Source organism: Papaver somniferum, chromosome 6, assembly GCF_003573695.1.
Source record: "Papaver somniferum cultivar HN1 chromosome 6, ASM357369v1, whole genome shotgun sequence".
In the NCBI taxonomy this organism is placed as follows: Eukaryota; Viridiplantae; Streptophyta; class Magnoliopsida; order Ranunculales; family Papaveraceae; genus Papaver; species Papaver somniferum.
In genome coordinates this window covers 80425173-80448681 of record NC_039363.1, presented here as the reverse complement: position 1 = coordinate 80448681, position 23509 = coordinate 80425173, and the positions used below count along the sequence as shown (strand labels likewise).

Sequence of the window (23509 nt, the reverse complement as noted above, 5' to 3'; positions counted from 1 at the left end):
GCCTACAATCCAAGGAATGAAGGTGTTATATTGGAACCTAAGAGGCCCAAGGAGAGCTAGGTCTCAGGAAAAATTAAGGTCTCTCATAAATCAGTTTAATCCAGCTATTGTTTGGGTTGCTGAACCAAAAGTAAGATGAAATTCTAATTTCTGCAATAAACTCAATTTACCAGACATGAAGAGTATGGTAATACACAATTCTATTTCAAATAACAAAGGTAACATATGGCTTTTTTGGAATCAAAATTTATCAAATCCTTCAGTTGTTTCAATGTCTAGTCAAATGATTACAGTAAATGTTGGTGGAGTGCTTATTTCTGGAGTTCATGCTCATGTTGGAGTTACTCAGAGAAGGTATTTATGGTCTGAAATGGAACAAATTAGTCTTCTTAATTTACCATGGCTTGTTATTGGTGATTTTAATGTGATAATGTCAGTTGAAGAAAAAATTGGAGGAAAATGTCCTAACAAGAGAGCAATGATGGATTTTACTTCATGTTTAGATACTTGTGAACTTATGCAGGCTCCAAAATCAGGATTATCTCATTCTTGGTCAAATTGTCAGCGTGGAAATAAAAGGATTCTTTGCAACTTGGATAGAAAAGTTTATAATCAATTGTGGTTGGATAAATTTGAAACTTGGGGGTACAAAGTTGGATTAAGAGTTGCTTCTGATCATGCACCATTACTAGGAGGATGTGCACAAATTCCTAAACCAAAAAAATGCTTCATTCAGATTTCAAAAGATGTGGTTATCACATCCAAAGTTTCTTGAAGTATTAAGTGAGTGTTGGTCAGAAAATATCCAAGGAGATCCAGCTTATGTACTTCAAAGCAAAATGAAGAAATTGAAAAATGTGCTTAAGGAGTGGAATTGGAAGGTTTTTGGAAATATTAAAACTCAAATCAAGAATGCAGAGAATAAGGTAAAAGAAGAAATAAATAAATCTGATGACAACCCATTTGATGAAGATTGTATGAATGACTTAGTAAAGTCTCAAAATGATTTCAACTCAAAGGAAGTGCAATATAATACTTTTATGAAGCAGAAAAACAGAAATAAATGGATCAAAGAGGGAGCTGCAAATACTAGTTTTCTTCATACAAATCTAAAAATAAGACAGGCAAGAAACAGCATAAATGAGTTGGAGAATAGTAATGGAGAAATTATCTCAGATCAAAAAGAAAGAGCTGACACCCTAGTATATCATTTTGAGAATAAGTTTAAATTTCAAGAAGTCAATATTGCAAGTTCATTATTGGATGTTACACCTGAAACCATCACATCAGAAGAGCAAGAAATGCTGGAGAAACTGCCTGATGGAGAAGAAATCAAATCAACCATTTTTTGCGTGGACCCTGACAGTGCACCTGGACCAGATGGTATATCTTGTTGGTTCTATAAGGAATGATGGCTCATTAGACACAAAGAAGTTGTACAAGCTATTCAATTCTGCTGGAGGAGAAGATTCATTCCTAAAGGACTAAATTCAAATTTCTTACTAATGCCTAAAGTAGATGGTGCAAGAAGTCCAAATCAATTTAGACCAAATGGTCCCAGTAATGTTAGCTTTAAGATTTTCACAAAGATTATTGCTACAAGAATGGGTACTTTGATGCACAAATTGATCTCTCCTTAGCAAGTGGCTTATGTTAAAGGAAGATGTATTCAAGAGCAAATTCTTTTAGCTTCTGAAATGGTAAATGAAATGAAGAAAAAGTGAAGATGTGGAAATGTTGGTTGAAGATTGACATATCACAAGCATATGATTCTGTAAGTTGGAATTTTCTATTTAAAATTCTCAAAAGATTTGGCTTTTCTGAAAGTTGGTGTGAATGGTTACATGTATTGTTCAAATCAACAAAATTGTCAGTTATGGCGAATGGAGGTCCATGTGGATTCTTTTTGTTGGAAGGGGTTTAAGGCAAGAAGATCCATTATCTCCTATCATTTTTTTTCTAATGGAGGAGGCTCTGAGTAGAAGTATTACTAAAGCAGTGAATGATGGACATATAAAATCAATGGTGGTTAGAAGAGGTATACATCCAACACATTTGCTATTTGCTGATGATGTTTTTATATTTTGCAATGGCGAAAAGAGGAGTCTAATATATCTTCTTAAGATACTAGAGATTTATCAAAATAGCTGAGGACAATGTATTAACAAAAATAAAAGTAAACTGTTTGTTGATGGTACATATGATCAAAAAAGAATAATAATCAATGAGATAATGCAAATGGAGCTGATAACATTTCCTGACAAATACTTGGGGGTCATTTTAGTTGCAGGAAGAGTAAAGTTTAGTACTGTTTGGCCAATGGTATAAATGATGTAGAAGAAATTGGCTAGCTGGAAGGGCAAATTATTATCATTTCAGGAAAGATTGGTTCTTGTGAAATCAGTGTTGTGCAGTATCCCCATGTATAATATGGCAATATATAAATGTCCATCTTCAGTAATTAAGATTTGTGAGAAGATTATAAGGAATTTCATTTGGTCAGGTGACAATGAAACAAGAAAATACACTGTGTATTCTTGGAAAAAACTGTGTACACCTTTTAATGAAGGTGGTTTGGAAATTCAAAGGTTGGTGAATATAAATAAAGCTTTTCTTATGAAGATGATGTGGAAAATTATGAAGTCAGAAGATGATTGGGCAAGGTTTTTCAAAGTTAAATATCAAAACAAGTATGGACAGTGGACCAACAATTGGAAGCTTTCATTTGTATGGCTGATAAACACATTTTTGTGTCTAAGTTGTCCTCAATTTTTTGTATTGTTGGTACTCGATTTCGTACTTATTATGGTGTTTTTTGTATTTGTAGGTATTTTTGGTAAATAAACATTTTTGGAAATTTCGGCTCGAAAAGTTGCTCGGGGCACCCCGGAGGACATTTTCTATACGGACCCCAGATTTGGCTAAGGAGAACCCATGGCTATGTCTAGCCCAAATTCATCCACATCACCCATTTTCTATCGGCACCCCCACTCTGGGTAGGGGGCCACCCTTTTTCTTCATTTGAATTCGAAAAATTGCAGGAAATAATGGCCAGCAGAAGAACAAATTTCTGGTTCGAGTTTTGGGATGATTTAGCGAGACTCGATGGCCGGGTCTGCAGGGGAAGACTTGATTGGGCATATCAGGCTTGGTAAAGGCATTTGGTTCGGTTGAATTTGGTTAGATCAACCAAGAGAAGGAAACAGGGTACCACGGGTTTTAGTCAGTCCATTCTGAGTTCTGTGTGTGTGATCGAGAGATTTTATTGTGCCTGCTCCATGTTATACCACTTCTGGATGATGACTCAACGTGTTGGGTGTCTTATGTCACGAAAAAACAGCATGTGGAGTTAAATCTGGGAAGAAAATATTCCCGAGAATATTTTTCTTCAAAGCCGAGTAATGGAAGATTATATGCAGTTATGATGGGAGATTTGGGTGCAGTGAGGTTTTATAAGTCGTTGAGGGTCAGTAGAGGGGGCACGAAGAGTTTGGGGGGAGATTACAGAGTTGTGAAAGTCGAGTTGCAGAAGAATCACCATTTCTGCTGCTATGAATAACATCAAGAACATTAGGCGCGCAACAGCAGTCGTTTCTCAACAGTGGAAATCACACACAGGCGAGGGTCGAGAATCAGTGTTCTATCGTTCTTTTCAGTTTGTAACACTTATAAATGTTGCAAACCTGGTTTTTAATAGTTTTCTTCCATTTCATCTTTGTAAACACCCTTTGAGCAATAAAAATGAATTTTGAGTGTGTTTCCAACATGATGATGAGCTAATTCTCCCACAACCAAGGCAATGAGGAATCTATTCACGCATGCATAATGGGTAACTATTTCATTTTCTCTAATTTTTATTATAATTCACTCAATCACTGCTCTTCCAGAGTTTTTAAATGCTTACATAATTTTCTTAATTACTTGTGATTCAATTTGATAGATTATACTTTGTTTAATCAATTGATAGTCTATGCTTGGGGAACACAATTAATATTTGAGAATATGTTTGATTAATTGTGAATTAAGAAATAAGGGACTTCAAAGATAATTAGAGTTTTGGATTATTTTCCATAATTTGTTCATGTGTGATAGTGGAATCAGTGTCTTGGTTATTCCTAATAATCTTGAATTAAGTTTTGTTTGTTTTTAAATTTCATCAAATCTAAAATCTTTGCTTTCACAAGTCTCAACGAACTTTTTACTATAACTCAATTTGAAATCACATCAATTTTTGGCGCCGCCGACGCGGACTTGTCTTTAGGCTAGAGTTTTTAGATTTTTTTTCTTTTAGGTTTTTATTTGTTTTTAATTTTTTATTTTATTTGTTCTTCTTTACGTTTCTGGGTTTTTGTCTTTTCCTTACAGATTTTGGAATTTGGAGCGAAAGAAAATTTTTCCAAAGCTTTTGGTGAATACTTAAAGATTTGGATTAAAAGCAAAACAAAAGGAGCGAAAGAAAAGGAGAATAAAAATTAATTAAAAAAAGAGAGAGAGACAATTTTTTTTAGATTATCTTTTTCTTTTGCACTTTATTTTTGGACTTTGGCCTGTGGATTTTGGGATTTTTTTTTTAAACCCTATGGAAGGGTAGTTTAAATATCAACTGTTTGCAGAGAAGGACGACGATTACGATATCGCCTCGGCCCCTCGGGTTCGTACATGACATAAGAGTCGTGGCCCGAGTCGACTTCAGCGGTTCATCCCCCGTATGGTACGGGAGGTAAGTTTGTCGAAACACTCGCGAATCTCCTGTTAGCGAGTTACTGTATTTCTTCGTTTGCATATATGCTGAGAATTTGAAAACGGCTGCTTTAATTTCCTAGTAAAGGGCTAGGACTGGCCATACAAGATAAGGGTTCGGATTTCATCACCGTTCCCTTCTTGCCCGCCTTTGGAAAACGAAACCAAATGCGAACCTAAGCCTAAATTTGACTAGAACGAGACTTATAGGGTAACGAGCTTAATAGGAAAGTCATTCGAAAAATATTGGTTACTCTTTTAAGCATGCTTCAAAGTTCATGATGGTTTCTGTGAGTTGAATACGCCGCCTTGTAACGCCGGTGAGGCCTTGGGTATCAAAGCTCCATTGAGCTTCCCTCGTCTCGATTCAACTTACTTAAACTCGGATTGTTCCAGAGGGGTTTTCTAAATTGTAACAAATTCCCTTTAGAAGGATTAGAAGCTGGTCTAGAAACAATCTAAGTGGAGCCATCATGCTTTTTGTTTGCTAGAAATCAGTAGGTTTGTTGTGGTGGAGTCAGCCTTGTTTGTGTTTGCATAGAACTTCCCTTCCTTTTAGGATTTCTTTCTTTTCTTTTTTCTAGTGTATGCCCAAGGTTATTAAAGAGCGGGCTTGGAAAAGAAACACTCTAGGTCGTTTGATTAGTGATAAACCTAGTAGTTCTTCTTGTGAAGGCGGGGAGCTCGAAGACTCTTCTTTTGAGAGCCCTGTTTTTGGAAACTTCAGTTTTGAGAATCTGTCTCTTCGTGAGGAAAATACCCCTAGTACTTCAGTGTGCCAGCATGGCAACTTTGAAAGATTACATGTTCCCAACTAGGTCCACCCGAGCTTCGTGCATTAAATTGCCAGCCACTACGGCTAATTTCGAGATAAAACCTAGTATTCTTCAGATGATCCCTATATTCTTAGGGAAAGATGATGAGAACCCTTATTTTCATATTAGGGACTTTGAGGAAATTGTGGGACAATTAGAATAAAACCTTACTGATGAAGTCTTGAAACTTAAGATGTTTCCCTTTTCCTTGAGAGATAAAGCCAAGACCTGGCTGAACAACCTACCATCTGAATCCATTGAAACATGGCAGGAACTTATTGCTGCTTTCTATATGAAATTCTACCCTAAGCATAAAACTGCGTCTGTTAGGCAGAAAATTAGTGTGTGTGCAACAAGAGGGAGAGTCTCTTTATAGGTTTTTAGATTCAATGATCTCCTATCCCAGTGTCCTCACCATGGATTTGATAAGATGAAACTCGTAGAGATTATTTATGATGGTTTAGACTATTCAACCAAAGCCATGGTTGAGTCTATGTGCGCTGGTGAGTTCACTAGTAAAAGTGTTGATGATGCTTTTACCTTCTTAGGAGTGTCGCTGAAAAATCCCAGTGGGAGTCTTGTGTTGAACCCCCCAAAAGACTCTTGGTCAATAGAAGTAGCACCAATGTGGTAGATACAAGCTTCGGGTCTGATGCTAAGTTTGCTGCTTTGTCTAGAAGGTTAGAAGCTTTGGAATTGAATCATCCTAAACATAGGTCTCTTGTTGAACCTGATGATAGGTTTAGAGCCTCTCAAGTGTCTAGTTGTGGAGTAGAACCCAATAACTCGTTTTGGGAAGGTCAGGTTAGTGAAGAGCAAGCCCATGTGTCTATAACAATGCTAGGTTTGAGAACCGTCAAATTTGACCCATACTCAGAGACTTACAACCCTGGTTGGAGAAACCATCCTAATTTTTCTTGGTCTAAGGGTCAGAATCAAGGACAGTCTAGTAATTCTCAGCCTCCCCCAGGTTTTGGTTATGCTAAGAACTCTTCAGGTCAACCCCAGTTTCAGAATGAGAAAAAGATCTCCACCTTAGAAGAAACCCTTACTATGTTAGCAAAGAACCATGAGATGTTATCAAAGAACCACTATGGTTTTCAAGAAGAAACCAGGCAGAATTTTAAGAATAATTCCCAGTCTCTTGCTAACTTAGAACTTCAAGTCGGCCAAATAGCTAAGTTTCTTAGTGAAAGAGAAGATGGAAGGTTCCCTAGTCAAACTGATCCTAACCCTAAAGGAGAGAAATCGTACAATCATGTGAATTCTATAACAACCCTTAGGAGTGGAAAGAAAGTTGACAATAAGGTTGCCATGCCTGATAGTGAACATGTTGTAGTTCACCCTTCTGAGCCAGAAAATGAGGAGACTGATAGAGTCTCCAAAGAGACCAATGAGGGTCATGCTGAGCCCGGCTTTGTTCCCAGAGCCCCGTTCCCCCAGCTGCTAGTTCCAACTAAGAGGGAGTCCAACTTTAATGATATATTGGAGGTTTTTAAGCAGGTTACTATCAACCTCCCATTAGATGCGATTAAGCAGATTCCCGCTTATGCCAAGTTTCTTAAGGATATGTGTACGCGAAAGCGAAAACTTAGTGTCCAGAAGAAAGCCTTCCTAGCTAGTCATGTGAGTTCTATTATTCAGAATACCACTACTCCTAAGTATAAAGACCCAGGGTCCCCTACTATTTCTTGCACAATAGGTAAATACCGTGTCGAGAAAGCTTTGCTTGACTTAGGAGCCAGTGTGAACTTACTGCCATACCATGTGTACCTTAAGCTAGGACTTGGTGAGATGAAACCTACCCAGATGACACTTCAGTTAGCTGATAGGTCCGTTAAAATTCCTCGTGGTGTGATCGAGGACGTTCTTATTGAGGTCGACAAGTTTATTTATCCAGTGGATTTTGTTATCCTAGATACCCAACCTGTCCCTGACCCAGAGAACCAAATACCAGTGATTTTAGGTCGCCCGTTTTTAGCTACATCCAATGCGATCATTAACTGTCGAAATGGTATTATGAATTTGTCTTTTGGTAATATGACTATTGAGCTGAACATTTTTAATATTAGTAAGCTACCCTCTGAACTAGATGACTCGAACATAGAAGAGGTGAACATGATAGGAACATTAGTCGAGGAGTCATTACCAAACACTTTGTTAGAAGATCCATTAGAGAAATGCCTATCCCAATTTGGGATTGATTTTGATGATGACGATGTGATTAATGATGTGAATTCTTTGTTAGATTCAACCCCTTTGATAGACACTAGTAATGGCTGGAAACCTAAGTTTGAACCTCTACCCGTTTTTGAGTCTACCCTAGTTCCTTCGTTAGAAAAGCCTCCTAAATTGGACCTTAAACCATTACCAGATTCCCTGAAGTATTTTAGTCCCATCTAAAACTTTACCTGTAATTATAGCATCCGACTTGGATAGTGATCAGGAAAGTAGGCTAGTGACCGTCCTTCAGAATAATGAGGAAGATTTAGGGTGGACCATAGCAGACATTAAGGGTATAAGTCCTACTGATTGTATGCATCATATCTATTTAGAGAGTGACACCAAACCTTCTAGGGAGATGCAACGTCGACTGAACCCTAATATGAAAGAAGTAGTTCGAACCGAGGTTCTTAAGCTGTTAGATGCAGGAATTATCTACCCCATTTAAGAAAGTAAGTGGGTCATCCCCGTTCAGGTTGTTCCCAAGAAATCTGGTATTATTGTAGTCCAGAATGATAACAATGAGTTAATCCCAACCCGGGTGACCACGGGTTAGCGTGTCTGTATTGACTATAGGAAATTGAACAAGGTCACTTTGAAGGACCACTTTCCCCTTCGCTTCATCGATCAAATGTTAGAGAGATTAGCTGGACGTAGCCATTATTTCTTTTTAGATGGATACTGCAGTTATAATCAGATTGTCATAGCCCCAGAAGACCAAGAGAAAACCACTTTTTCCTGTCCCTTTGGTACCTTTGTGTATAGACGCATGACTTTCGGGCTATGTAATGCCCCTGCGACCTTTCAGCGTTGTATGCTGAGCATATTTTCTGACATGGTAGAATGGTATTTAGAGGTCTTTATGGATGATTTTTCAGTGTTTGGTTCGTCTTTCGATGAGTGCTTGCATCATTTGTCATTAGTTTTGACTATATGTAAGGAAAAGAATTTAGTGCTTAATTGGGAGAAATGTCACTTCATGGTTCGTTCAGGAATTTTTCTAAGGCATATCGTATCTTCGAAGGGTATAGAGGTAGATAAAGCCAAAGTCGACCTCATTAAAACTTTACAGGTCCCAAAAACCGTAAGAGATATTAGGTCATTCTTAGGGCATGCAGGTTTTTATCGTCGATTCATTAAGGATTTTAGCTTAATTTCTAGACCTCTTTGCAATTTGCTTGCAAAAGACGTTAAGTTTGTCTTTGATGATGCTTGTTTAGAGGCTTTTGAGAAGCTTAAGAATTTACTCACTACCTCCCCCATAGTCCAGGCACCCAACTGGAACCTACCCTTTGAGATCATGTGTGATGCTTCAGATTATGCTATTGGTGTTGTGCTAGGTCAACGAGAAAATAAGTTACTTCATGTGATTTACTATGCTAGAAAAACTCTGAATGATGCCCAGTTGAACTTTACCACTACGGAGAAAGAACTATTTGATATTGTGTTTGCCTTAGACAAGTTTAGATCCTACCTTTTAGGTTCTAAGGTCATAATCTTTACTGATCATGCTGCTTTGAAGTATCTTCTTTCCAAGAAGGATACTAAACCTATATTGATTAGATGGATCCTATTGTTGGAGGAATTTTCCTTAGACATTTGAGATAAAAAAAGGTACAGAAAATGTAGTAGCAGACCACTTGTCTAGGCTTGTTGTGGATACCCTTAATGATTCTCCTCCTGTTAGGGATAGTTAGCTTGATGAACAATTGTTCTTTGTTACCCAAGCACCTTGGTATGAGAATATAGTGAATTATCTTGTTACTGGTCGAGTGCCCCAACATTGGTGCAAACAAGATCGTTCTAGGTTTTTAGCCGAGGTGAAGCACTTCTTTTGGGATGATCCTTATTTGTTTAAGTATTGTCCAGACCAGATTATTAGGAGATGTATACCTGAGAATGACCAGTCCAGTATTATTTCCTTTTGTCATGATCATGCTTGTGGAGGTCACTTTAGTGCTAAGAAGGCTGCTGCTAAAATATTGCAGTGAGGATTCTATTGGCCTTCATTGTTTAAAGACTCCCACGGTTACTTGTGAATGTTGCCAGAAATTAAGAACCATTTCCCGTAGGAATATGATGCCCTTGAACCCTATTTTAGTTGTTGAGGTCTTTGATGTATGGGGTATTGACTTTATGGGTCCGTTTCCTAATTCTTTTGGTAACTTATACATCCTTGTCGATGTAGACTTGTTTCTAAGTGGATTGAGGCGGTTGCGGGTAAGACTAATGACCATAGGGTTGTGATTGAGTTCTTGAAAAATAATATACTTACACGTTTTGGTACACCGCGAGCTATAATTAGTGATGGAAGGTCGCACTTTTTTAATGGACCTTTTAGGCTTTTGATGAAGAAATATGGTATTACACATAAGGTAGCTACCCCGTATCATCCACAGACTAGTGGTCAAGTAGAGGTTTCCAATAGGGAGATAAAGCGTATATTAGAGAAAACAGTTAATCCTAATCGGAAAGACTGGTTGTCTAGGCTTACTGATGCCTTATGGGCTTACCGTACTGCGTTTAAAACCCCCATTGGAATGTCGCCTTATCGGCTTGTGTATGGCAAGGCATGTCATTTACCTGTTGAGTTATAACATAGAGCTTATTAGGATGTTAAGCAGCTAAATTTTTCACTTGACAAGGCAGGAGCCCATAAGAAACTCCAGCTCAATGAGTTGGAAGAGATTCGTATAGATGCTTACGATAGTGCGAAGGAGTATAAGAACAAAATGAAACTTGTGCATGATAGAAATATTTTAAGGAAGTCATTTTCTCCAAGTCAAAAAGTTCTTCTGTATGATACCCGCTTGCATCTTTTCCCTGGGAAGTTACGTTCTCGGTGGCGGGTCCTTTTATTGTTCGCACTGTCTTTCCTCATGGAGTTGTTGAGATCGAGACACCAGATGGTAGTAGTTCTTCTAAGGTTAACGGTCAGAGATTGAAACCCTTTTTAGATCCCTTTCCTACAGGTGATGTTGAGGAGGTCCCTCTGGAGGACCCTGTTTACCCTTGTTGACCATCGAGACGATTGTATGTTGTATATTAGTTTTTGATTTCTCTCTTCACCAGGTACTATCTTTCCGACTTTTCTGTTTACTGATTCCTCATGTTACTTTGCTTTTTGATATTGCTCTTTCATTAGAAACATTGAGGAAAATGTTAGATTTAGGTTTGGGGTGGGGAAGAAACTTTTTGTTAGCTTTTAGTTGCAATAAATAAACTCCAGAGCCTAGAAATTTATGCTTATTAAGGTTGGCACTAACCAATCTAAGTGGATGGGAACATATTGGTTGTAGGAGTTGAGGAACCAATATGATTAGATGGAAACATCTAAAGAGTCTATTCATAAAAGCACTGAGCTCAGGTGTTAGAATTAAAAAAAAAAAAACATGGTAATTTCGCCATAACTCGTTGAATCCTAATCCCTTCTGTTTTTATTTCTTAAGTGATTTGGTGGGGCACACGACTCAAGTTGTTACCATTGCTAGGTGAAATAGGGTGATTGAGATGCCAAAAAAAAAAACAAAAAAAAGTTTGAGACCAGACCATCATACCAACCGGAATAAATTCAATAAAGTCGATCACTGGTGCCCTTGTATATGCCAGTTGTGTTGACCTAGAGTTAGGTTTATCGACCACTGGTCCCCTTGTATATGCAAGTTGTGTTGACATTAGTCAGACTGGTATCTCAGTCCATTAGGATATGATCATCTTGGCAGAGGCCTTCAGACAGATATGGGAAACACCGTTCACTTTAACCATCTATTTTTCTCTTTATCCATCTTCTTAATCTTTCTATGTGATTGGTTGACTCCGGTTATGATGTCTAGAAACTATCTGAGTAGATATCTGTCACTTATATATGAATTATAGTATGCTGAGTGCAAACTCGTGTACAGCAATTGGAATTTCGCATCAGGGTACTTCCTCCTATAGTCAATGTTTGTATGCCAACCAAGGAGATTCTTTAGTGCCTTCCAAGATTCTGCGTAGACAGCTAGGGTCTGGAGTAAAGTTTTTGTGGGTACACCTCTGGTAAACCCTCCGGAGACAACACTCCGCCACTAGGGCCACCTAGCGGTTTAACGACTTGCTGCACGTGCTCAGTGTAGTCATTTTATTTTCTAGATTAGATTTGCTCGAGGACTAGCAAATAATAAGTTTGGGGGTATTTGATAGACACATTTTTGTGTCTAAGTTGTCCTCAATTTTCTGTATTGTTGGTACTCGATTTCGTACTTATTATGGTGTTTTTTGTATTTGTAGGTATTTTTGGGAAATAAACATTTTTGGAAAATTCGGCTCGAAAAGTTGCTTGGGGCACCCCGGAGGACATTTGCTATACGGACCCCAGATTTGGCTAAGGAGCACCCATGGAAATGTGTAGCCCAAATTCATCAACATCACCCATTTTCTATCGGCACTCCCATTCTGGTTAGGGGGACATCCTTCTTCTTCATTTGAATTCGAAAAATTGCGGGAAATAATGGCCAGCAGAAGAACAAATTTCTGGTTCGAGTTTTTGGATGATTTAGCGAGACTCAATGGCTGGGTCTACAGGGGAAGACTTGATTGGGCTTATCAGGCTTGGTAAAGGCCTTTGGTTCTGTTGAATTTGGTTAGATCAACCGAGAGAAGGAAACAGAGTGCCACGGGTTTTAGTCAGTCCATTCCGATTTCTGTTTGTGTGATCGAGAGATTTTATTGTGCCTGCTCCATGTAACTTCTGGATGATGACTCAACGTGTTGGTGTCTTATGTCACGAGAAAACAGCATGTGGAGTTAAATCTGGGAAGAAAATATTCCCGATAATATTTTTCTTCAAAGTCGAGTAATGGAAGATTATATGCAGTTATGATGGGAGATATGGGCGCAGTGAGGTTATATAAGTCGTTGAGGGTCAGTAGAGGGGGCACAGAGAGTTTGGGGGGAGATTACAGAGCTGTGAAAGTCGAGTTGCAGAAGAATCACCATTTCTGCTGCTGTGAAGAACACCAAGAACATTAGGCGCGCAACAGCAGTCGTTTATCAACATTGGAAAAAACACACAGGCGAGGGTCGAGAATCAGCGACAGTACTATTCTATCGTTCTTTTCAGTTTGTAACACTTATAACTGTTGCAAACCCGGATTTTAATAGTTTTTCTCCATTTCATCTTTGTAAACACCCTTTGAGCAATAAAAATGAATTTTGAGTGTGTTTCCAACATGATGATGAGCTAATTCTCCCACAACCAAGGCAATGAGGAAGCTATTCACGCATGAATAATGGGTAACTATTTCATTTTCTCTAATTTTTAATTATATTCACTCAATCACTGCTCTTGCAGAGTTTTTAAATGTTTACATAATTTTCTTAATTACTTGTGATTCAATTTGATAGATTATACTTTGTTTAATCAATTGATAGTCTATGCTTGGGGAATACAATTAATATTTGAGAATATGTTTGATTAATTGTGAATTAAGAAATAAGGGACTTCAAAGATAATTAGAGTTTTGGATTATTTTCCATAATTTATTCATGTGTGATAGTGGAATCAGTGTCTTGGTTATTCCTAATAATCTTGAATTAAGTTTTGTTTGTTTTTAGATTTCATTAAATCTAAAATCTTTGCTTTCACAAGTCTCAACGAACTTTTTACTACAACTCAATTTAAAATCACATCAATGGCCTGGACTCAAATGGGCTTATAATGCTCTCAAAGAAGATGTGAAATGGAATATTGGTGATGGAAAGGACATATCTGTCTGGTTTGATACTTGGATTGGAAATGAACCATTGATTGATACATTTGGTTTTACTCCATATATAACTGACAATATTTCTCTGAAAATTTCATATATTCTAATAAATGGTGCATGGTCTCTGTCAACTGAAATTCAAGAAATGCTTCAAAACTTCAATCCACCAAGTGCAGATGGAGGGAAAGATGAATTGATATGGACTGGAAATTCACAAGGTTACTTTAGTATTCAAGATGCAATCAATAAGCTAAGATACAAGGAAAATATTCTGCATTGGCCAAGGTACATATGGAACTCTTTTATTCATCCAAGTGTTGCTAGTAATATCTGGAAACTAGTACAAGGTGTGTATATTGATGATAAAATCATGATTAGTAAAGGATATGAAATAGTATCAAGATGTTGCATTTGTGAAGAAGCCTCGGATAACATGAATCACTTACTGTGGGAATGTAATTTTAGCACTCAAATTTGGAAATGGGTATGTGTTATCTTTCAATTCACTCAACCTCACAGTTTTGATGAAGTCTGGAGATGTGCAAGAAATAAGAGCCCTTTAATAAAGCAAACTTGGCTTACTGCTGCTTGTATCATTCTTAAAGAGTTATGGTTCCATAAGAACAAAAGGTATTTTGAAGAAATAAAACCAAACTTACAGATTTTTAAAACAAGAATTTTTAAGTGGATGAATGAAATTGCTTTAAGAATATCTGGTAATCAATGGAATCAGAGTTATGATATTGCAGTAATTGCATTCTTCAATATGGGGAGCAGAAAAAGTAAATTTCAGGAAATGAGAAGTTGCCATTGGTTTCCTCCAAGTCCTAGTTTCATTATGTTTTGTTGTGATGGTTCTTCCATAGGAAATCCAGGTGTTGCTGGATTTGGTGTTGTGCTCAGAAATCATAAATGCGAAGTCCTTGGTGCATTATCTGGAGGAATTGGAATTGCCTCAAACTACTTGGCAGAAATATATGTAGTGATAAATGCTCTTGAGCTGGCTGTGGAATGGGAAATGAGATTCATAATCATAGTCTCTGATTCAAAAACTGTAGTGAATGAATTTGTGAATGGACAGGTACCTTGGTTTGTCAGAGGCAGATGGAGAATTGCAATAAGTAAGTTAAAGGAAATCAGATACTATCTCTACTGATTGTGTGGCAAAGAAAGGGGCAACTCTTGCTTCTGGTGAAAGGAAAATTTACACTGGAAGGCCTTCTTTCCTAAGTAGAGTGGAAATGCCAAATGTGAACTATTATAGAATGTGTTAAGATGTTTTGGGCTTGTATCTGGGCTTAGCTCAGTTATTTGCAGTTGCTTCTTTTTTCTTCATAATCTTTGATGTAACCCATTTTTGGAAAGTTTATTAATAAAATTCATGTGTTTTAGAAGAAAAAAAATGAGTCAGTGATCTTAGAGACTCTAAGGTCCTAAATTCCATTCCCATCAAGACTAAAACAGAACTTGATAAAAACTCATTTTCTTCAACAATCCTCCACATGAGTGAAATATCGATAAAAAATCAGAAAACGTAAATCACGAAATACCATTATAAGCAAGAGGTGTCCTTGAGGTCTTGAACCTTTGCTTAGTGAGAAATTGTTGGAACTATTTCATGGACAGCGAACGCGATATCTTGAACTGCCATCTTTTGGAGTAATTCGCGTAGCCACGTGTGATATCTCTCTAAGTACTGTCAAGTTTGTGCGTTGTGTCCATTTTGACCCTAGATATATCTCATTTCTCAGAATGCTCTAGAGAATGATATACATTCTCATAGGACGCAACCCACTTCCTCATTCAGATAGGTGATTTTCATCAAGAGTGTTTATTGATACACCCCGCTTGAATCTTAAATTGAAACAATAAAACTCATTAAGACTTATTTAAAAGTAACCCTCCACATGCAGTCACACTATCACGTCTACACCATGGCAGGGCATGGGACATAAAATGAAATTCTCTACAATGTTTACCTTAACCCACCATAAATTAGTCGTCTCATTTGAAACCTTGATCTTGGGATCTCCAGTCAGCAAAGTTGAGTATCCTTCATGACAAGTTTATTTAATGATCCTAAGCCCCATCCCCCTTGATGCATTACTAACTATCAACAAACCATTCGTCAAATGGTCTGCGATATTATCCTAGTACTTTATCCAATCAATAGAAATAACATTGGTTGAGATTAGTTGTTTCAGGATATTATGTCTTCTACGAATGTGTATAGATTTCCCATTATAATTGTTGTTTTTAGCATTTACCATTGTAGCTTGACTGTCACACTGTATAGATATAACTGACACAGGCCTATGCCAAAGAGGAATATATTCTAAATAATGTCCTAGCCATGCGGCTTCCTCTCCTTATTTATCTTACGCAATAAATCCTGATTTCATAATGGATCAAGCTATACATGTTTGTTTGGAACTCTTCTAAGAAATGGACTCACCTGCTAGAGTGAAAACATATCCACTCGTAGACTTTGTGAGTCTGAAATCCAGTTTTCATAGCGAAATCCCTCGAGGATGGAAAGGTGCTCTCATAGTTTAAACAAAAGGTCAAAGTGTACTACATGTGCCTTAACACTCTAAAAAGTGCATCCCAATGCTCCTGTCCTGGATTATAGGTATACATACTTAACCTACTCACAACATAAGCAATGTCTGGTCTCATACAGTTTATTAAATACATCAAACTTCCTATAACATGTGAGTATTCAAGTTGAAAAATTTCATTACCTTTATTCTTTTTGAGTATACAACAATGATCATATGGAGTACAAGAAGTTTTGCAATCAAAATGATTATATTTTCTAAGCACGTATTCAATATAATAAGATTGACTAAGACTATATCCGTTAGAATTTTATTCTAATTTTCATCCCTAAGGTTACATATGCGGGGCCTAAGTATTTCATGTCAAAGTTCTAATTTAGCATGCTCTTAGTGGATTAGTTACATCCATATTTGTACTAAGTACAAGCATACATCATTCACAAATTTAGTGTAAACACACTTGTCAGATTCCTTGGTTTTAAAACCACTAGAGAACATTACATGATCATATTTTTTATACCATTGTTTAGTTGCTTGTTCTAATCCATACAAATATTTTTTTTCAGTTTTACACACTTTGTCTTCACAACCTTTCACTACAAATCCCTCAGGATGATCCACGTAAATTTCTTCATCTGATTCACCATTTTGAAAAGGCTGTCTTTACATCCATTTTATGTATCTCTAAGTTATGAACAATAGCTATATATAACAACTAACATTCCTAATAGAAGTGATTCTCATAACAAGTGAGTAAGTCTCAAAGAAATCAACACCTTCTTTCTGTTTATAGCCTTTAGCTACTAGCCGAGCCTTTTTTGTTGATGGGAGAAAACGATTTACTGGTTTTTGAGGAAACGTGATGAGACGATGGTCGATTCCTCAAAAGAGAAATTTTTTTTAAACTTTTGCAAACATATGCATTGCACGGGAGTGCATTGAGTTCGAGAGATCAATCTGTAAGACTTTAGCCTAAACCAAGAAAATGGTCGTTCCAGAGTCAATTCAGTCACAAGAAAGGATGGGTCGATCTGTAAGAAGGAAGCTGAGAAGTGTGTCAGATCAATGGTGATCAAAGGATTGTGAATGTTTTGTAGGTTTCTGCAAATTGATGAACTGTTGAGTTCCAATATGTTTGAATTCTACTCTGTTGAGAGTGATTGTTCATATGAAAATTCATGTGATAATTCCCGTATATTTTTGGTCTATCCTTGGATTCCGAGACTTATTTATATTGCAAGAATGTAGACACATTGATCTCCAGTAAGTGTCGGTTGTTCCAGTGAAAGAGTGGGAAAGTGGGAAATCGTGGTTAAACCAGTTCTACGTCGTGCGGAGACTTGGTTGATTGTGCACCTACTACTTTGATAACTCCCTCGAATGCTTGTACGACTTACTCACATCTCTCATCGTGGGTGAACACACGTGCCGTAGGCCGCCAAACCAAAACCCTAATTAATATCCCCCCATGTGACATGATTGATGTCTCATGATTGTGGAGTCTACAAGGCAAACATGTATTTAATTAGTCAATTCTTGACTTGATTGGACGATGAGCCTTGATATTGCTGAGTCAAGCATGATAGACGAATGCTCTATAATTCATGGATTGAGCATGTCTGTTGAGACAAATGTATAATTTTCGAATGAATGTTGATAGTTGGATCAACATGATAAATATTGATAGTCTGAGCAAATATTGATCGTTTGATGAATTACTGAATATTGATAGTTGAATCAATATTGATAGTCTGAGAAAATATTGCTTGTCTGAGCAAATATTACTCATTTGATGAATTATTGAATACTGATAGTTGAGTCAATATTTCTAGTCTGAGCAAATGTTGCTTATCTAATGATTATTGGTAGCACGACCAAATAAAATATTAATTTAAAATATTGGCAGCTGAACCGAATATAATCAATTAGAATGTTGATTGTTGGATCAACATAAAAAATATTGGTGTTTGAACCTGTTCAGAATTATGCTTTGCAGAGCAATTGATTCGAAAACCCTAATTTTGATCGGTTGCTGATCAATTGATCATTTACTGAAAATCAATGAAATAGAAGGACCAGCTACATGGGATGGTGGACTGACCATGTAGCACCTATATGCTCGAATGAGCAAGCACCATAGTTCTTTGCAGACCATTTGGTGAAAGAACGACTAAATGCTGGTTTAATCATTTATAAAAGTAGTGCTCGTATGAGCATTAGGTAATAAAATATAATTACGGATAGATGATGGATCGACCAAGGAGCACAAAACCGATCCTTGGTGGTCGTGGGACCAATTGATGGTCGTTTGATCAAATTCCAAGTTGTTTTGAAAGAGTTTGAACCTAATATGAATTGTAGAAGATCAAATTAGGTCAAAATTATGAAGATGTGTGGGACCGTCTCCTTGCAAGCCAAAGGGCCGACCTTGGTCGGTCAAGGTGGCATGCGTGTGTCACGATATTTCTCGTGGATCGAGAGTTTTGATATTTTCTGGTGCGCGTTTGATCAATATTTTGGATTTTCAGAAGAGTTTGATCTTGACCGAAACTCTCAATTTTGCTTGAATGAGCAAGTAGGACATTGCTCGTGCGACCATTATTTTAATAACATTATAATACTTAATCTTTTAGTATTTGCGTGAGAAGCCCGGTCGGTCATGTGTTTTGGTAGTTTGAGCAATATTGGTGAAATATGGAAAAATTAGGTTTTTTGCTCAAACGAGGGAGTTTCACGAGATGAGAGAATAAATAATAATTAAGGAATTAGAGAGGTTGTGGGACCGAACACGACTAGGGCATGACTGACCGGACGATGTTCTCGGTCCCATGACACTCTTTTTTATTTTATATTATTATTTTCATCGTGTGAGGAAATCTGGAGGAACTAGGAGTTTTGCTCGAATGAAGGAGCTTTCATGAGATTAGGAAAAATAATAAAATAAGATAAAATAAAAGGGAGAGGCGTGGGACCGGCCACGACTGCATGACCGGCCGTCCAGTGGGCGCAGTCCCTAGGCGCCTCTTTATTATTTTATTATTATTATTTTTCTTCCTTATTTTGCATACGTTTCCTCGTTCGTCCATATTTTTGAATGCTCGTTCGTACATTTGGGTGATCATTTTTGCATTATTTCTAAGTACACTCGCACCATTTTCTTAGGGCTTACTCGTTGGTGGCCCAGATGCCCGTACGTTTAATATTTCTTACTAACCCATGGAATCCTACTGGGAAAGCCATAAATTGAAGTAATGAAATATTATGATGAACGTGGAATATTTTATAGGAATTCAATCGATGAATCTTGCGACTAGAAATAATTAATTGATGACTCTATACTAGCAGGCAAGCTGTCTAGGAGCATTATAATTATTCGAGAATCGAGGTATGGGCTAGTAGAAGCGTCATACTCATTATGAATGTTTATTTTGTATAGTCAGGGAACATTGCGACATCCTGAAGAAGTTGTTGCTCTATATTAGTGGTTAATTCATCTAGGAGCTATCGAATCATTAAGATGTTATACATATGTATTCTATATAGTCAGGGAACATTACGACTTCCTGAAGACGTTATCGCTCTATACTAGCATGAAATATGTCTAGGAGTCATCCAATCGTTTTTGATTCAATATATAAGTAAATACTGAAATTGCTCAGTTGATGAAATATACTGAAAGCTCAGTTGAGAGACTTTAATGATTGGATATTCATGCGTGCTCTGAGAGGTTTGTATGCTCAGTCAGAGATCATGACATGAGGTTTGTACGCTTGGTCAGGGATCATGGCATGAGGTTTGTACGCTCAGTCTGAATCCTAAATGCATGCTCTGAGAGGTTTGTACACTCAGATTGTGACATGAGGTTTGTACTCCCAGTCAGAAATATGAATTTCACATACGTGTCTGAAGCTAGGTTAGAAATATGCAAAATTATGATTTTATGATTTTAGCCTTTGTCAAAAATCCATCATCAACATTAAGTCCCCTGCTTAGTGAGGGACAGTCATGTTCCGCAGTAAGAACTGGATGGTGATTTTTTATAAGCATAAAAGAAATACGTAATTGGACTTAGTCGTAAAAGATGTTACCAGAATTCTCGATTTGCTCCAATAATGTCATGCACAAGCAATAGCTTGAACAACGATCCTTGTGGTATGATAGAACGTCGTCCAGCGAGTGTGGAATGATGAGGCACCACTGATTTGGGTGGTGGAATGTCCAATTTTATGGGTTTAGCACTCGTCATCTTCCCTAACACGAGCAGGAGAACTTGCTGAAGCTTCATCCGCCTCCGACCGGCGTACGTTTTTTTTTAAGATGGACGTGCGTCCAGTAAGAATTCTTTTATAAAATATGAGATTTCATGAAAACTTTTGCTTTAAGAATGAATGTTCGTATAAGAAAACTAACGATTATCCCTTGCATGAGAGAGAGATTTTTTTTGAATAGACATGTGTCTAATGGTAAAATTTTGTCTATGAGCTTTCACGAAAACAAAATTTTATTTCTAATATGTTAGATTTCAAAAATGGGTTCTCGTTTCAAAGGCGGACTCTCGTCCGAGAAAGGTTTTTTTTTACTCACATGAATTATTCACGTTTTAGAAAAAAATTGTAAAAATGAAGTTTTGATTTTTTGAATAGTTGTTGAAAGTAGACAATTATCCATGGTGAAATAATGTCTTTATGTGAGATTTCACAATTTTAGAATGGACGTATGTCCAAATTTTGAAAAACTAGTGGATGTTCATACAATAAAAATTTACGTGAATGTTCACGGTTTTATGAAAATCACGAATTTTGCTTGTTTTTGCAGGTTGAAGGAACGAGCAAGTTTCTTAAGTGTCAACCCTAATCACTATTGTTAGTGAAATTGTAAACAGGTAAGGGTTGAACTGTTACCATTTTAACGCATGTTGTTACCGGGTGTTTTTGACTTCACATTTTTCGTAACATATAATGGAAGCTCCTAGTGATAACTACGTCTCTGACTCCTCTAAGAAATACTCCAGAAACACCAAACCAAAAATGAGAAATTTTTGCAGATGTTCATGCAAGGGTAAATCGACTTTTCAACGAGACAAGAGAGTTACACACGGCATGCCTCTCGATCATCTGAGAGTAGTCCGTGATAGAACTTATGCTTTATTGGCTTTACTGGATGTGGAAAAAAGGTAAAGACGTGTTGCGATAAAGGGGATGAAGATGAAAAGCTTGATGCTTATCGACAAAAATAGCGTCGGCTTTATAAGGTAAGACTAGCGGCTGAGGATGAACCACGATCTTTCGTTGAAGGTGTAACCTCTGATCCGGATGCAGATGAAGTCGAATCTTCCCGGGGACCTGTTGGTCGTGAAGTTGAGCCATATCCACCTGGTATGGGGGCTGATCGATTGAACAAGATTGATTTCCAAGATGAATGCGAGGAATATGACTACTTAGATGCAACCTATGACGATCATCTCGAAGAGATTTCTGAGGAAAACTCTGATTATGATTCTGAAAAAGAACTTAAAGAGGATTTTGATCGTGAGGATGATGACGAATCTGACGACCAATTTTCGTAGTATTTGAATATCTCTTGATTTTTACAGGTGTAGATGTTGTCTTGATTATTTCAGTATTTTTGCTTCATGAATATCAGAAACCTTGCTTGTCTCTTTGCCTCTAATCGAATGAAGTGGACGAACGTCCATATGTATGAAAGATCACGATTCTTCTTCAGAATATTTTAGCTGATTTATCTAATTACTGTGAATTTTGGATATGTTATAATGGATATCCGTATGAAGAGAATCACATGTCCTTAAATTCTTCATCAATTGCTCCAAGTTGCCGCTTTGTGTAGTAAAGTGTAAAATTTCGAAAGACGAGCTTGCTGCAAAAACATTCATTTGCTTGCGTCTTTGAAACATATGGAGCCGTCATGAAGAGATGTGCAGTATCATGGTGGCAGATTGTCAGTCCCCAGTTTTGATGGGACCTTCTCTTCGTTCCTTCTCTTTCTTCTTTCTTATTTATATAAAGGTAGAGATATCGAGGTTCAAAGACTTTGTGGAAATACCTAGGGGGCGTCGCTCGTCTGTGAGTGTTATGAATCCCGTCTATAAATTTCTTCTTGCATGTCATCTGCGATGTCGGAATTTGATGCTTGACCCCAACTTTTGAAACTAAGAGACCGAGGAATCATATGAAAAAGAATCCTTCAGTTTGGGGATGTCTAAGGGCAGTCAATGACGCGTGCACATTCATAACTTGTAATCCCGTGCAAAATTTCAGATTCTATAAACCTGAGTGTGGAGGACATATCTTTCTGCTCGTATGCCTGATTGATGTGCCCTTTTGGTATGTTGTAGTAGAGACATAGGCGAACATATTTTGTCAAGGAAACATTGTCCCATTTCTCACTCGTTGGTACGTTTTAGTAAACCCATGGCCTGGAGTGTGTTGTACCTCATTTGTAGAGGTGATGAGAACATCTTGTAGAAGACTTTAGCTTGTGTCCGTCCGTCGTGCAGGATTTGGGAAAACTTTCATGTTAACATGTTTTCATGTCTACACATCTTGATATGAATCATTAGTGACTGGAGAAGTCTGATTCATCGAGTAACACTTCATAGAATGGATGGTTGATGAAGCGGTCTTGAGGATGTTATTGTGGAAACCGTTGTTGATACTGAGATCATGATTGAATTTGATCCATAGATCCTTGTTGGTGCTGAGACTGTGGAAGGAGTTTCTCTAAAGATCCTTGTTGATGCTGAGACCGTGGATGGAGTTGCTCCAGGATTTGCTATAGATACTAGAAATATAGAACCATGATTATCGACATAGTCCTTATCCTCCATCCAATGAGCCTTTATATTCACGAACTAATTGGTGATTTGAGCATCCCTAATATGAAGATGTACTGTGAGTTCAACCCAAATTCTCCTGAACAGTGTGACTTTACTGTGAAGTGGCTTTGTCAGAGAATCAATGTTGTTGCGGCAGATAGCAGTGGCAGTCTCCATTCTGGTGTGATTGGTGGGGAGAAAAAGTTCCTTGGTGATGTATAGAGGTTGATGTTTCATGGCATCACATCAAGTTGAAATGACTTGTTATGTGGAACACGTTTATTGAAATTGATTTGAATTGATCTTTCCAACCAGATCAAGTCCCCAAGTGCATCACAGAGGTGTTCATCTTCTTAGCAAAAAGATATATGTTGAAGGAGTTTGTGCCATCCATGGACGTATGATGTTGCATCTGTTTCATAAGTCTTGTCATGGGGATAGTGAATACTTATCGATTGTAGTTCAGCTACATTTTGATCGTCTTAGTATTGAATCAGTATGTCATCGTCGAGATAAGTTGTACTCTTTGATTGGGAGTATAATTTGAAATCTTCTGAAGAATATAACACTAAGAGATTGGCCTTGGAT

General features: G+C 37.4%; 1 protein-coding gene across 1 annotated transcript; it reads left to right on the top strand.

Annotated features, from left to right (window-relative positions):
• Positions 1-839: 839 nt before the first annotated feature.
• LOC113290972 lies at positions 840-1412 on the top strand. Its single transcript, XM_026540554.1, has one exon. It carries the CDS (start codon positions 840-842, stop codon positions 1410-1412), a length of 573 nt encoding a protein of 190 aa, XP_026396339.1.
• The last annotated feature ends 22097 nt before the right edge of the window (positions 1413-23509 follow it).

Coding starts and splice junctions, on each gene's coding strand:
- LOC113290972 (XM_026540554.1), top strand. CDS start 840: ATGAAGAAATTGAAAAATGTGCTTAAGGAGTGGAATTGGAAGGTTTTT.